The 15,978-nt window shown below is 40.0% G+C and overlaps 1 protein-coding gene across 1 annotated transcript in view; it reads right to left on the bottom strand.

Moving 5' to 3' along the window:
* Positions 1 to 15,978, bottom strand: part of Pign (phosphatidylinositol glycan anchor biosynthesis class N) — a 120,599-nt gene that overhangs the window by 23,033 nt on the left and 81,588 nt on the right. Inside the window, exons 23-29 of the mRNA XM_041647478.1 lie at positions 15,287 to 15,389; positions 13,626 to 13,712; positions 9,482 to 9,537; positions 9,001 to 9,076; positions 6,764 to 6,837; positions 4,893 to 4,935; positions 3,026 to 3,078 (exon numbers count right to left, since the gene is read on the bottom strand). Coding sequence (XP_041503412.1) covers positions 3,026 to 3,078; positions 4,893 to 4,935; positions 6,764 to 6,837; positions 9,001 to 9,076; positions 9,482 to 9,537; positions 13,626 to 13,712; positions 15,287 to 15,389 — 492 coding nt within the window. The remainder of the gene's footprint in view (positions 1 to 3,025; positions 3,079 to 4,892; positions 4,936 to 6,763; positions 6,838 to 9,000; positions 9,077 to 9,481; positions 9,538 to 13,625; positions 13,713 to 15,286; positions 15,390 to 15,978) is intronic.

The raw sequence follows: 15,978 nt of genomic DNA, 5'->3' as shown, positions 1-15,978 counted from the left end.
TCATTAAGGAAATCAGTACAGAGGTTCCTCCAGACTAAAACAAGCATCACTGTATGATCCAGATATGTTGTTCTCTCCTGTCCACACCCCTAATATACATAATTCAAAACTTCACAGTGAATGATCCTTCTGTAAATTACAAACAGCATTAGGCACAAAGCCCCTTTTCCCAAAGAGCCCTGGGGCGTGAAGCAAGCTTTGTACACGCAACAAGTGTCCTAACATGGAGCTAGCATCTGCAGCCTCCTTCCACTCCCCCCAGGTTTGGGGAAACTGGTGCCAGACCTGCATCTTCACATCACGGGGTCTTCAGTAGCTGGATCGGCCACCACAGCTACTCAAAGTCCTATTTTTGTTTACTTTGGTTTTGTAAAAAAAGGTTTATCTTGTTATACAACACACCCTCTGGAAAATTCTCTAACTCAGAGAGGGGGCAGTGAGAAATCCAGTCTCAACCAGTGAAAGGCTACCACTAAGCTCAACTACTTATGGGCCCTGTAACATGAACTAATTGAAACTTCCCCTGGGTGGCAGAGCCAGGTGGAGAAAGCAAATACATCTGCTGGGTAAGGTAAAACTTCTCTGTGTTAGGATGAAAATTACCTGAAATAACCTTTAGGGAGATAGTGCAAATAATACGATAGAGCATAATACGAGTCTCGTCTATTTTGGTGAAGTGTGACTCGGGGCAATCCTCTGACTGATGTCCTGGACTTCCTACTCCAGTGTGAGTGTTTTGTTGTTTTTCCTTGGTCTGTGCTAGACTCCTGGTTTCTGAACAGTCATTATCTGCCTTTGAGGATCCACATTCCAAATGACCACCTTTGGGTAGATGGGGTATGAATTGCAATGCACAACCCTTTAGAGTTACAGGTATATCTCTGCGTACCACCTGGAATCCTCAAACTGCCTTCAGAAACTTCCTCTAATAGGATGATCTGATTGGATGAACTCAGGGATGTTCACTCTTTCCAACTATAGTATTGCTCACATCCCTTACTATATGAAATGAAAATACAATCCCCTAACATAGAGGTGTGAAGGTATCCCTGTACAAATGCTGCACCTATGTCCTCTTCCCTTTCTAATCAAGCTTCAAAGAGTGGTGCAAACACAGATCCCTGCTTCCTGACCACTGCCAGCTAAGCACTCTCTGTTTCATTTCCAGCAGGAAATGGAGTAGCAGGAAGCAGAACAAGAGAAAGCCCAGTGGACAGCAAAGATCTCATTCCTTCTTTCTCACTTCTAAAAGCAGCTCCAGTTCTCTCTGTAGATTTTCTAGAAGGCAGTAAGCTCCCTAGCATGAATTAGCATCGTATGCTTCTGTTTCTTGACCACCAATGAGATTTAACTTAGATTATATCATGCTCATCTCCATTTCAGATAGACGTCTTAGCTGTTTTTTTTTTTATCAGTTGAGTTTGAGGTAGAGTTCGATGTAAAAAAAATAGAACAATTTTAAGTGCCCAGTGAGCTGAGTTTTAACAAACGGCACACCCAGGTGACCATCACCCTTGTCAAGACATCTGGATGATGTCCATCCCCACAGAAGCTCCCACTTGCTCTTCCGTGCAACCCCACATTCCTCCGACCTCCACAACTATTGATTAGCATTCTAGAACTATAAACTGGAATTTTATATAAGTGAAAACAACACACTGTATACCCCTACCTATCTTGTTACTTTCACTCACTGCAGTTCTAAGAACTGTCTATAAGGCCGTCATTCATTTGTATTCACGACAAGTAGCTGTCTACTGTTCAGATGCAGCAGGATCTATTTATCCATTCATGTGCTCACAAACACAGTTTGGTATGAATGAAGTTGCTATAAAAATTCCTATACAAATCAATCATTCTGTGTACATTTTTCCTTCTCTTAGATAAATACCTAGAAATTTAGTGGCCATGTCAAAGAGCTGTGGATCTACCCTCCTGGTGACTGTCTCTGTGTATGTGGTATGCATGTGCACATGTTAATGTACATGTGGGTATGTGTGTATATATGTGTGAGTATGTGCAGAGGTCAGAGGCTGGTTCTGAATGTCTTTTTCTATTGTTCTCCAGAGTCTCACACAGAACCTGGAACATATGGATTCCATAAGATTAGCTGTACAGCAATCCCAGGGATCTTCATGCTCTGCCACCCCACTGTTGAGATTACAGACATATGTTACTATGCCAGGCTTTTTTAATCTTTCCATATTTGTATACAATGAGATATGATCATATTTATCCACATTTCCCTCCTTCTAATCTTCTCTTCTCCCCATCTCTTTCTCCTAAATTCAAATTGCCTTTCTTTTCATGACCCACTAAGTTCAATTAGTGTTGCTCATATATGCATTAGAAGCTGCCATTAGGCCCAGATGAATATGTAGATTGACATCAGATCCCAGGTCTGAGGGCATCCAATGTATCTAGAGAAGCAGATACAAGCCGGAAGCTTTGAGAGAAATGTCTAATGCACAGTCTTACATAAAACCACAAATTCCCAGAAGCTCAAAGTGCGACTAAATATTAACTAAATGAAATACAATGGTTTATAAAAGCATATTCTGTCTCAGAATCTATTTTGAGGGGTAGAAAGGTGAGAGGATCAACTTTGCTTTCTTCTTCTCAGGAAGAAGAACTTGAACAGATCACTGGAAAGAGAGGAAAGTTGCTCAGATTATGCTTTAAATGACAGTATGTTACAGGGTCCCCTTAGAGCTTCTACAAGGTAGATAGTGATGACATGGAATCTCAACCAATACATAAAGTTCACAGTGCAGTCTGAAGTGATTGTGAGGTTATACGAGCACATGAGGACATCTGAGAGCTACTTTGAGAATACAGATTCATGGGTCTGTCATATCTTTCTGCTGCCCAGTTCTCTCCAGATTAAACATCCTTCCTTCTCTCCCATAGCACCCCATGAAAATACCTGCCAAGGTGTCTCATCTCAGAGCCTCAAAATCTATGCTACTTCCTGTAGTTGTCTGAAGTCATACCAGCACCCATATAGTGAGACTATATACAATACCTGGTTCCAATATCAAGCCAGCTGCCAGAATCCTTGACCAAGAAGAAAAAATGCTGTAAAAGATAATACAATATTACTCCATTAAAAACAAAGACTATTTAATTTCAATCTATAAACAAAGTTGTCTTAGGGATGAGTATTTCACACATCATTTTCTACCCAGAATCCACAAGAATATACCCTAAACTGCTATTTCTGCTTGTATTAAAATAAGCAATAGCCCAAATGCCACAAATGGAAATAAAATTCAATAAAATGAATACAAAGTGATGTTTGTGAATAATAAGAAATAAAACCACCCAACTCTAATAAAAATATTAAAAATGCCCAAGATTCAACTGAAGTCACAGCATCTGGTCAACAAACATTTAGTGATGCTATCTACTATGAATTAATAATAGTCACTGAAAGGGTCTAAAAGTAATCTGCTCACAAGACACATCATCTCATGATGATTCAAATTATTAGGTGTGTAAATGCTTGTGTGCGTGCATTGAGAAATACAGAACAGAGGAAAGTGAAATCTAAGTGAAAAGCAAGAATCAGCTAAAGACATAATCGGAGAGGCAATGAGGAAGTTGTTTTTGGACAAAAGGAATAATCTACTAAATACCAAGAACCCACCCAGATCAAGTTCATAGGTTCAAAGTGATGCTGGTTTAAGGAAAACAAGGAAGGAGGGATATAAAATTAAGCCAGTCAAAAAACCTGGGTCAGAAACAGTTTGGTGACTTAAACCAAGTGACCTGATTCTTCACACAAACTCAAGCAGAATCATTTAATTCTCATCTATTCTTGCCTATTCGTCATTTTGTAAATGTTGATTTTGTTCTATCATCATGTGTGATCAATTTGAGAAATATACTAACTATTAATTTGAACAAAACACAAAAAGTTCTCATCTAGATCAAGGAGGCAGCAATCAGATTTGAGAAATTACTTAGCAGATATATAGTCAGGTATGAATCATACCTTAAAAGAGGCATAGCTCTCAGCTACTGGGAGGTGGTTTGTAGGCCTTGGAATGGCTAACGAAGCATTTTGCCAGTGGCACTGGTTACCAGTCTAATAATATGATTTATGAGGGGAAATTTGGGCCACATGATATGATCTCTTCTCTTGAAAGAACTGGGGACTAATGATCAGTCACGTGCGCCCTGTTGACCAATACCCACTAAAAAGGAAAGAAGAGCCCAGGCTGGCAATGTTCCATGTGTATTGTCACACTCTGTGCTGAGGGATAAGGCTGCTCTCACTCCACTAGAAGGAAGCAGGAGAACTCTCCATTCCACTCAAACAGAAATTCCTTTGGGTGACTTATTTGTATGATCTCGCTGTCACAAACTAGAACTGAAAATATAACAGGATTCATCGAGCTCAGTGACGGCTTCTAGAGAATTATCAAATCTAATTGTGTGTATAGGAATGATATATGAGATTATCTATGAGTTCTTAGAATCCATTGATTATAGCTATTAACTGATAACATTCCCCAGTCGATAAAGCTGTATTTCATTTTTCCTTTCTTCACTTCTGTTTTCTCTTTTTTAACCTTGGAGAACCAGAAGTCAGTATTGAAATGAGTGAAGCTGAAGCTGGCTTCTTCTGTTAATCTATGAGAGGCTCATTTCACATACAAAGAGCAAGTATAAAATAACAGTCTAAATAAATCAAGTAACAAGAAAAGAATTTGACAGCTTAAAAAGTTTCATTAGCAATACAAAAAGTAATATATCTGTGCAGACTGCCATGACTTAAAACTCAGTATATAGATTTCATGTACAGAAATGCATTCAGACTTCTCCCAATTAAACAGAAACAAACTTGGTTTCAAGAGCTGAAGTACTGATGCAAGTAAGTGCCTTACCAAAGCCATGATGTCTGATATGACAAGAACAACGAGGAAAAGGCTGAAAAATAAAGGAAAAAAAACACATAATGTAATAGGCACACCTTTCAAATTCGTTAGGCCCCAACTGTGAACAGTGTCCTCAGGTAACTGAGGAAGATAAAACGAGACCACTACCCAAAATGTACAAGGTTTTATGATGAGTTCAGTTACGGAGACTGAGGGACAAGACACATAAATGACAACCGGAAAAATTCGTTTTAAGTCATATAAAATAGAATAATGCTAATATGGCTTTTCTACCTTACTTTATCTAATACATAGTTTATGGAGTGGGTAAGAAAATATGCAGGTAGAACCTGCACCTTGGTGTGCTACATTCAACTTAAGTCTTGGCAGTGTGGGTATAAGAAAGAACCAGAATGTAAACAAAGTCCTCTTTATGCCTCAGACTTAAAAACTCTAAGATATTAACAACAGAAACAAAATGCCTCTGTGAAGACAGAGACAGGAGGGCAAGACATGAACAAGAGCTAAGGAGCAAATAAACAATGAGGAAAGCTGTAGCCTGGCTTCCATGATGGGTTAGGAGAGAGAGAGAGAGAGAGAGAGAGAGAGAGAGAGAGAGAGAGAGAGATTGAGAGATTCAAATCTACCTGTCAATAGGAAAATGGAATCACTGAGTTGAATGGATGGCATATTAAACACAAGGAGCTCTGACACAGGGAAAAAAATGTCAAGTCTTTCAACGGCTTAAGGGTGAAAAGAGAAATTTTTGTTTTGTTTTGTTTTGTGTTCTTAAGACTTTGATATTGCTACCTCTGCCTCTTGGGACTTCATTGCATTAGACTCGAGACAGAATTACCACACACAGGCACACAAATACATGTATACAGTCACACATGTCAGTCAGATTTCTGCTTTTACCTCACTGCCCACTGTTCGCATACAAAGCTTAATTAAAATTCCTCCTGAAAATTTATCTGCTAGCAGAGATGCAGGAAAGCACGTGCTATGTTACTCAACAGGCTTTATTGCTGATAAGGAGAACATGTCTTCACAATTAAACTCATGTAAATATCTGGAAAGATTATTTTCTTTTGGACTAGAAATAAGATTTTCATTATTGCTAAACAGTAGAAGGAAATCTTGAAAAGAATTATGATGTATACATACTAGAAAGCTAAACTGAGTTCTACCTTAGGCTCATCAAGGAAACATGCAAATTTATGTTAATACCATTTATCCTTTTAGTATTGACTGTGCCAGCTTGATTCACTTATAAAAGTGCTATTTATAAGTCTTTTGAGAGAATCTCTGTGCTGATGAGGTAATTTTATGGGTTAAAAAAGTAAATACTTGGTTAACAACTTCTCTTTCACAATCTTGAATGCTGAAGACTAACTGCTAGAGAAATATCTCAAAACTCAGAACCCTTCTCACACATTTCTCAATGTGTATTTTTGCAAATTATTGATATACAGTAAAGTTAATGTGAACCCATATAAAATAAAATAATGTTAACAAATGTGTTTAATATGTTTTTAAGAAATAAGCCAAAAGAAATTGCAACAGTAGCCCTTCATTTTTTGTAAAAACCATTATACCTTTAACAAACAAATAATTAATTACAGCATTTAAAATTTATGTTTTTCTAGAGAGAATCTTCAGTAGCTTGAATAAGATTCTAATGTTTTACTGCAGAAAAAGAATATTTGTCTGCTAGAGGCCCTAATTAGTCAATTTCCTCTAATGATAACTGAAATCTAAAAATAGAAAACTTCTGAATTTTAAAATAATTTGTGTCACACACTTTTAATAGCAATCACATGACATATCTTCATTTATAAACAATGGGGAACCCAGGACTTCTTAAGCATTTTTCTTACCCCTTTGATGACAGCTGGGTAGTTATCTGAACTGCTTCAAAAGCACACATCACAAGAACAAAGGGAATTAAAATCTGTTTCCAAGAACAACAAATGATGTCATTGGTAACAAGTCCCTGAAACACGTTTCATGCAAATACTACTGCTTACAGAACGACTTTCAATCTCTCAAATAACTTATATATACCAGTCGAGAGAAAACAGAGATAAAGCGTGAAACTGTCAGATGGGACAGTGAACAATAATTTAAAAACCAACAATAATACACCAAGAATAACAGCAAACATTAATGTGAATTCCAAATTAAAATCTTTTACAATTTTGCCCTACTTGACATATTCTACGGATTCGTGACAATGCTCGTGCTTCCAAGAGCACGTGACAGCGTGTGCCTAACTAGTCAGCTATGCAGCCTGCTGATGTGATACACAGATCAGTGGACCCGCTTATCACTAGATGACTACAGCACGTGAACACGACTCATCTATTTTATTATTGCTCTTTTGAGTTTAAAAATGTTACTTTACTTATGATTATGAACTTATACTCAGTGTAGTACATTTGAAAACATATACAGAAAACGTAATATTTTATAGTAATTGAAAGTTCATCATCTAGACCTTCTTAGCCTTCCTAATGTTGCAACCCTTGAATACAGTTCCTTATGGTGTGGGAACTCCAACCATAAAAGTATTTCATTGCTACTTCATAACTGTAATTTTGCTACTCCTGTAAATCATAATGAAATATCTGACATGCAGAATATCTGAGATGTAACCCCCAATATTATTATGTATGGAGTATTAATTTACAATAACCAAGTTTTAAACTTTTTTCATTCTTTGAGAACTTCATACAGGCAGACCATGAAATGCAATCATATGTGTCTCCTACTCTTCCCATGTCTCTCAAAAGACTAAGTCTGTATTTCATAAGCTGGGGGTGGTATATGGTAAAGAAATGATGTTCAAGACTTAGAAGATCCTTCTCCAAAGGACATATGAACACAACCAAGTTCAGGAGGGTATTCACCACAGTACTCATCAGCCAACACCAGTTGTCAAGCGCATTATGTTGCTACGGCTTACTGAATTATGACAGAAATTAAAGATCTACTAATGTAATTTGATTTTTATGTTTAATTAGTATCATAGTCCACAGACTAAACAAAAATTCACTAAAAATGTAGATGATAATTAAGGAAACCCTAATATATTTTAAAACAAGTCAATAGAGAATAGAGACTGGGACTTCTTATCATTTCTCAAATTACATTTCTAATACAAAAGCTCCAACCAAGAAAATATACACCTTCAACAGCTATTATTCCTGTATCTGAATATTTAAAGAGATATATACTATCTACATAAGATGTACCAAGTGCTACAGAAGAGAAGTTTAGTAAACAGGTAAGTATAACAACTATGATGGTCTGAATGAGCAATGCTCCCCACAGACCCATGTATTTGAGCATTTGGAAGGTTATGAACCTTTAGGTGGTCAAGTCCTATAGAAAGAAGTACATCTCTGAGAGCAGGCTCTGAGAACTTAATAGTCTGGCTCCCACTTCCTGTTCTCCCTGATTCCTGTGTGCAGATGAAATGTGATCTCTCTGCTTCCTAACCAGACTGGATTTATGTTTCTGCTTCTATGCCATCTTTGTCATGATGAACCAAATCCCCTCTAGAACTGTAAGCCTCAACAGAGCCTTTCTTCCCTAACTTGCTTTTTATCAGGGTATTTTATTACAGCAACAGAAAAGCAACTAATATTCTACCAGAATCTTTATCTCTAGAAACCTGAACATGTAATTACTTTCATACTGTTAGCACTCAGTTAGTACCTGACACCCTAAATAAACAGAATACTCAATGAGACATTTGTTAAAAGGACTGATCAATTCTAGGAACATGGGAAAAATGATAACACAGTGGCTGCCCTGTGGTTGGAGACCATGAAGTCAGGAAGCTTCCTCCCCTTCAAGACACAGTTTTGATTATAGTTCTCCTACAGTCTTTAATTCTGATACGATTTTCTTGAGCTAACAGAATCCTTATTCTTTTATAGTCAAATAGTCTTAAGAATAAAGCAGAGATCAATGCTATCTGGAAGCAGGGGTCCAGGGTGGCCTCAAACTCTGTTACAGTGACTTTACAATCTTAATGCAATATAATGCACAACCTTAATATCAAAATCTTTAAAACATTTAATGAAAGTAATAAAATTAGAAAACCAACCTTCCACATCATGAGAGCTCCCATCATGAAAGGACTAAACACAGTCAGAAAGCAATACACAGAGGCAAGGTCAAAGCTAGACAATGATAAAGGAAAAAGAAGATTTTAGAATTCATACTTTAAAAGAATATTCTTTAAAAAAAATTCTCAGTAGTTCTCTGAAGTTGCCTCTTACTAAAACTGAGTCACACTAGAATAAACAAAATAGATCTATATGCTAATTTCCTTATTATCATATTATACTCCAATATACTATATTACTGAATATAAAAACAAGGTAAAATGACCGGACAGATGGTTCAGCAGGTGTTACTTTTCTAAAGTTCCCAAATCATCAGGTGGCTCACAACAGCCTGTCACTCCAGTTCCAGGATATCTGATACTCTTTTGGCCCAAGGGGGTGCGCGCATACACGCGCATACACACACACACACACACACACACACACACACACACACACTAAATAAATGTAAAAATTTACCTATTAATAGAAGCTATATTTCCAGTTCCAAAAAATGCAGTCACTAAAAAGAAAACCTACACACAGTTAAGGAAATGTATAAATAAACCAGAATTCGTAACATTTCTTTCTTTCCAAACCATTTATTCTTGTTTAATTGTCAAGAGAATCTTGCAAGTAGTGACTAATCTTGTTTTACAAATGAAAGATTTCGCTTTTGTCTGTGGGGTCCTTGGACCTCCAGGAGTCCCTATCCCTGTCCTGAGGACAACCATCTAGACCGGTGAGTGGGTGCCATCCCAGCGCGGGGCGGACAGTCCAGGAAAGGAGCACATGGCCCCTTCAACTCCTGCTGCAGGATCTTCTTTGTTCCACACATCCTGTCTGCGAGGTCCTTGGCCCAGGAATAGTTCCTACTCCTGCACTGAGGCTACCCACCCAGAGGAGTGAGTGTGTGCCTGCCCGGCCGGAAGGGAGTGCAGGGCATCTTTAGCTCCTGCTGCAGGAGCTTCTTTGTTCTACACAACCGTCCACTCCCTCCAGTTGCCCTTTTGTCTGCGGGGGTCCCTGGACCTCCAGGAGTCCCTGTCCCTGTGCTGAGGAGAACCATCCAGATCAGTGAGTGGGTGCCATCCTGGGGTGGGGCGGAACGTCCTAATGGGAGCTCACCAAGGCCAGCTGGACTGGAACTGATGGAGCATGTGATCAAACAGGACTCTGAATGTGGCTGACAATGAGGGCGGACTGAGAAGCCAATGATAATCACACTAGATTTTGATTCTACTGCATTACTGGCTTTTTGGGAGCCTAGTCTGGATGCACACCTTCCGAGACCTGGATGGAAGAGGGGGGGGCTTGGACTTCCCACAGGACAGGGGCACCCTGACTTCTCTTAGGACTGGAGAGCGAGAGGGAGGAAGAGTGGGGGGAGAGTGGAAGGGAAATGGGATGATGGGAGGAGGTGGAAATTTTAAATAAATAAATAAAAAGAAAAAAAAAAACATTGAAAGATTTCCAACTCTACATCCACATCAAGCCTCTTCTTGATGAGTTTGGGTCAAATCATGTAACAAAGACAGTCCCTAGAATGGAGGGAAGGACATGAGTTCAAGTCGATTTTCCTTTCTCTTTCAGCCATAGCTTCTTTACCTGGTGTTTGGTGTGCTCTCTTTTTCATTTATGAAAATAAAAGGCAATTCTCCCACAAAAGCAATTTTCTTTTTTATCTGTTTAATCATCATGAATTGTTTGAAAGGGATGGTTTTGTGCATTCCTGATGCAGGATGACTTTAAGACAATTTTATTCACATGTATGTTCTTAGTACCTACTTCTGTTTAAGACACAGGCCAGACAATAGCTGCTAGTTGGTTCACGCTTGAGTTCAGAGAATGGCTTCAGGATACCTTTACATCTCAGCTGATCAGTGTGGCTGCTGCCTTTTCCCTAGATGTTGTCTGATTTCCCATTTAAATATGCTGGTAAAATTGGTAGACATAGTGGGAAAATAAATTACATCATGAAACAGTAGGTAAATGTGGTAAGAGCTAATGGGTAATTGAAAAACACAGGGAAAATGAAGGAAGGAATATAAGCAACATGCTAATAAAACTTGAACTTTAAATTTTTGGGGAAATAATATAGGAAGCAAACAGCTCAGGTAAGTGGCATAATGAAAATCCATGTGATTTGTGATACACAAGCAGAGGAAGACAGAGGCAGGAGGCTGTCTAGGGATCTGGTTCAGTAGCCCGTGTCAGAGGCAGGAGGGTGTCTAGGGATCTGGTTCAGTAGCCCGTGTCAGAGGCAGGAGGGTGTCTAGGGATCTGGTTCAGTAGCCCGTGTCAGAGGCAGGAGGGTGTCTAGGGATCTGGTTCAGTAGCCCGTGTCAGAGGCAGGAGGGTGTCTAGGGATCTGGTTCAGTAGCCCGTGTCAGAGGCAGGAGGGTGTCTAGGGATCTGGTTCAGTAGCCCGTGTCAGAGGCAGGAGGGTGTCTAGGGATCTGGTTCAGTAGCCCGTGTCAGAGGCAGGAGGGTGTCTAGGGATCTGGTTCAGTAGCCCGTGTCAGAGGCAGGAGGGTGTCTAGGGATCTGGTTCAGTAGCCCGTGTCAGAGGCAGGAGGGTGTCTAGGGATCTGGTTCAGTAGCCCGTGTCAGAGGCAGGAGGGTGTCTAGGGATCTGGTTCAGTAGCCCGTGTCAGAGGCAGGAGGGTGTCTAGGGATCTGGTTCAGTAGCCCGTGTCAGAGGCAGGAGGGTGTCTAGGGATCTGGTTCAGTAGCCCGTGTCAGAGGCAGGAGGGTGTCTAGGGATCTGGTTCAGTAGCCCGTGTCAGAGGCAGGAGGGTGTCTAGGGATCTGGTTCAGTAGCCCGTGTCAGAGGCAGGAGGGTGTCTAGGGATCTGGTTCAGTAGCCCGTGTCAGAGGCAGGAGGGTGTCTAGGGATCTGGTTCAGTAGCCCGTGTCAGAGGCAGGAGGGTGTCTAGGGATCTGGTTCAGTAGCCCGTGTCAGAGGCAGGAGGGTGTCTAGGGATCTGGTTCAGTAGCCCGTGTCAGAGGCAGGAGGGTGTCTAGGGATCTGGTTCAGTAGCCCGTGTCAGAGGCAGGAGGGTGTCTAGGGATCTGGTTCAGTAGCCCGTGTCAGAGGCAGGAGGGTGTCTAGGGATCTGGTTCAGTAGCCCGTGTCAGAGGCAGGAGGGTGTCTAGGGATCTGGTTCAGTAGCCCGTGTCAGAGGCAGGAGGGTGTCTAGGGATCTGGTTCAGTAGCCCGTGTCAGAGGCAGGAGGATGTCTAGGGATCTGGTTCAGTAGCCCGTGTCAGAGGCAGGAGGGTGTCTAGGGAGCTACTTTGGTAAAAGCACCCATCATCAGTTGTTACTCAGTTCACACAGGTATCTGCTGATTTCCAGGAAAATGACGGACAGAGGGCTCTCAAGGTCAGGAGAGGTCAGAGTTGAAAAGTGGATGCCAGAGGTGTCTGATAGTACTAGGGGAAAAGCTCTCACTCATTAGACATGGGAAGCAGGCTGCAGAGCGAGACTGGGAAAACTATGGTTCAAGATCAGGCAAAGGAAGAAAAGAAGAACAGTGATTTGAAAAAATGGAGAAAATAAAACATACAGCCATAAAAACAGCAGACTGGTAGTGAGAAGGACTACGAAAAGGGGCCAAAAAGATCTGATCACAGAACAAAACTTTCAATTATCTGTGACAAGTAAGGTTGGACAGCTAAAGTTCAGTATGGTAATACAGAAACTGTATTGTGTTAAAGCTAGGACAGAAGATCTTAATTATTCTCACAAGAAGAGGGAGGGAAGGCAGGAGGGAAAGAGGGAGGATGGGAAAAAATGTGAAGGGGAAGGAAAGGCAAGAGGAAGAAATACAAATGGCAGCGGAGTAGATGAGGATGTCAATTATTTTGTGTGATCATTTTGCTGTGTAAGGTGAAGCATCAAACGATGCACCTTCCACGTTTATCGGTTTTATTCATTTTACCTCAAAAAAGCTGAAAATTTTGCTAACTTTTTAAAGGAATAACTCCCTATGAATTTCTTGCAACTGGCCAGTTGGTCTTCCTTAACTGAGGCTTCATTATGCCATCTTTCAAATGTGTGACGCTGAGTAATTCCATGGGATCACCTCTGATTGGATCCAAAGCCTATCAGCGAGACGGGAGTTGACCTAACAAGCCTCAGGTAAAGCAAACAAGATAAAAACTCATAATGGTTTCCTCTAGGGCAGGAGAAACTAAACAGGAATTGAGAGTTGAAAGATTTCTGCTTTAGTTTTAACATTTTATTCTTAAGGAATATATGCATATGTGATAAAATCTTAACTGCTAAGAGACTGAATGGTAGGAACACACACATTTGCAACATCATTTTTCTATAGCTAAAAAAGTATTTGCTTGTTTGCCCTACTAGGGGTTGAACCCAGGGCTTGGTGCATGCTAAGCAAGCACTCTGTCCACCCCTGACCTAAAAGCCTGCCATCTGTCCTCTCCAAATGATGATGAGAACTATGTGTGTGAGAAAACCTGAGTTGAGAAGAGAGTTAACCGGCCTCTAATAAAAACACCACTATTATGTAAGAAAAAAAAAAAACCACCTTCCACAGCATCTTCCTCTATTAAAATGGGGTTGGCAGATGTTACAGTTCCCAACAAAGGATACAAGGAAAAAGGCCCTGCGGATGTCGTCCGGATCAAGCAGTCGAAGGAGAGATATATCAGTGTTACAGGTGAACTGAATGCTGCCAAGCTGAGAGGCGGGAAGAAATACATTAATAAACAATAGTATTTAGCTTACAAACTTACAGACAAATTAACAATGGCTAATCATTTATACTGTGCTTACATAAAAAACAAATACAAAAAAAACCCACAACAGTGAAATAGTTTAATGACATCTTAATAGAATTCACTGGAAGGAAAACATGTTAAAAACATGCTAAGTGGACTTATAGTGTCATCATGTCATTGAAGTAAGAGTTGGTCTCCTTTCTACCCCATATAAATGTTCCACCTTCAAACTGCTATTCAGAGACCACAGTTATTAGTTTTCTTGTCTTCTTAGGTCAGTTATATAACATTAAAAATATTTTACAAAGTAAACATTTATTCTCTTACTTGTCCTGCTAATTCTATTTGCAGATAAATTATTATTTTCCCTTATAAAAACAAAATACTTCTGTCTTTGATAAAAAGGGAAAGTCACACCATTAAATACTGTGGAGACAGTCTTGTTTAGGTCCCCAACCCCGGAAAAGAAGCCAAAAGAGAGTTGAAAGGAGAAGTCTCCCCATTGCCATACTCGATATAAATAAAGAGCAAGTACTGGGTGCTGCGATCTTCTTTTCTGAACACAAACGGCCTTGCTGTCTGTTAAAAGTAGGGTTTGAGAGCGATGCAGTGATTCCCTCTCCTGAAATACTGCCTAGGGTAATTCTTCACTCTTTACACTGATCCATCCACACTGCTTTCACACATACACAGCAGCACAACTGCTTCTGTGCTGTGAAGTGATTCTGAGTGAACAACACCTCTTGGGAGGCAGCTGGAGCTAGGTAAGGGCGGAGGAGCACAGAAGCGCTCAGTCTTTCTTCATCCAACCTCAGTAAACTGAGCAGTGCGTCACCAATGTCTCAGAGTCACCTTACTTACAACAGGTGAGAGACATCACATAACCTTCTAACTCCTCAGGAGGACAACCCTTTTAAAAGTGGTTGACTTTTGTCCAGTTCTAGGCACAGCATAGTGCGTAACTGTGGAAGATACAGTCGGGGGCCAACACCTCGAAGACGACAAAATAAGCACCTTGAACTATGATGGCTAGAGAAACAGCAATGGGCACTTAAAGAGCACCGTATGATCGAGTTTACCGTCAAAGGGAAATCTGGAGGCAAACCAGGTGTGCGAGCATGTGCTGGGAGACAATTGCGCAGTGCGCATGCCACAGCATGCCTGTGCAGACACCGGCTCTCCACTTCTCCCACTTACCTCAGACCACTAAGTGTGTTAGCCAAGTATCAAGCACTTTTATCCATGAGATGTGTTTCTTGCCCTATTCATATTTTGTTAATCTGATTCTTAATAATTTTCCAGAAAAACCCCAACATATACATGTCATACAAAACTGTACAATTGTATTTTGTTATAAATGAAAATTTCCTTTATGTATAATTGTTGACCTTAATTATCAATACAAGTAAAATTTGCTAAGTTTTTAAACTGCTAGATTTCTAGGCAGAAAGAATTTTTGACAAAATAACGGTGTAACATTCTCATAGTGCAGAGAATGTTTTAAAACAGAGCAACAGTTGTTTGGATGGCTACCTTCTGTTTGCAGGAAATGCCAGGCTGTTGTAGGGTCTCTTGTTCCATGTGTATCCAGACAAACATCAAGCAGGACAACACTAATGGAAAGAGAGCTTCATACCTAAGAGACAGGAAGTGAGAACACAGAGATGAAAACATTAACAGAGAAGGCTGAAAATCAAAGTCAGAACTCACTCTTAAAATAATTGTGATGGCGGCTGGAGAGATGGCTCAGCAGTTAAGGGCAATTGTTGCTCTTAAAGAAGACCCAGGTTTGGTTCCACATCGTGGCTTACCATAGTCTGTAATACCAGATCCAAAGAATCTGTTACTCTCTTCTGGTCTCTATAGGTACCAGGTACACACACAGTACATATATGTAAAAGCAAAACAGTCATATACATGAAATAAACATTAAAAATAATTGAAGTAATACTCAAAATCTTTTAAGTTCTCCAGACAAAAGTAGAGAAACATACATTTAAATTTCAACCTTAACAGTATCTTGTTTTGAACTTAATTAAATTTTGAGATACATGTTTAAAATAGTGGAAATATTTAAAACCATTCCTAAAGAAGGTAACAGCTATTCATAAAAGAAAGAAAATGCTAAGACAAAGGTAAAAAGATAACGTGGGAGGTACAAACACTAATATATGTATCAGGGCAAGACAAATATCCCCAGCTTCCTAAAAGGTAAGTTTGATACA

Source organism: Microtus oregoni, unplaced genomic scaffold (genome assembly GCF_018167655.1).
Source record: "Microtus oregoni isolate MIOR12 unplaced genomic scaffold, Mior012 000003F_ref0000135, whole genome shotgun sequence".
Lineage (NCBI taxonomy): Eukaryota > Metazoa > Chordata > Mammalia > Rodentia > Cricetidae > Microtus > Microtus oregoni.
The sequence above is the reverse complement of the archived record's forward strand: the minus strand, read 5'-3'. Positions and strand labels throughout refer to the sequence as shown.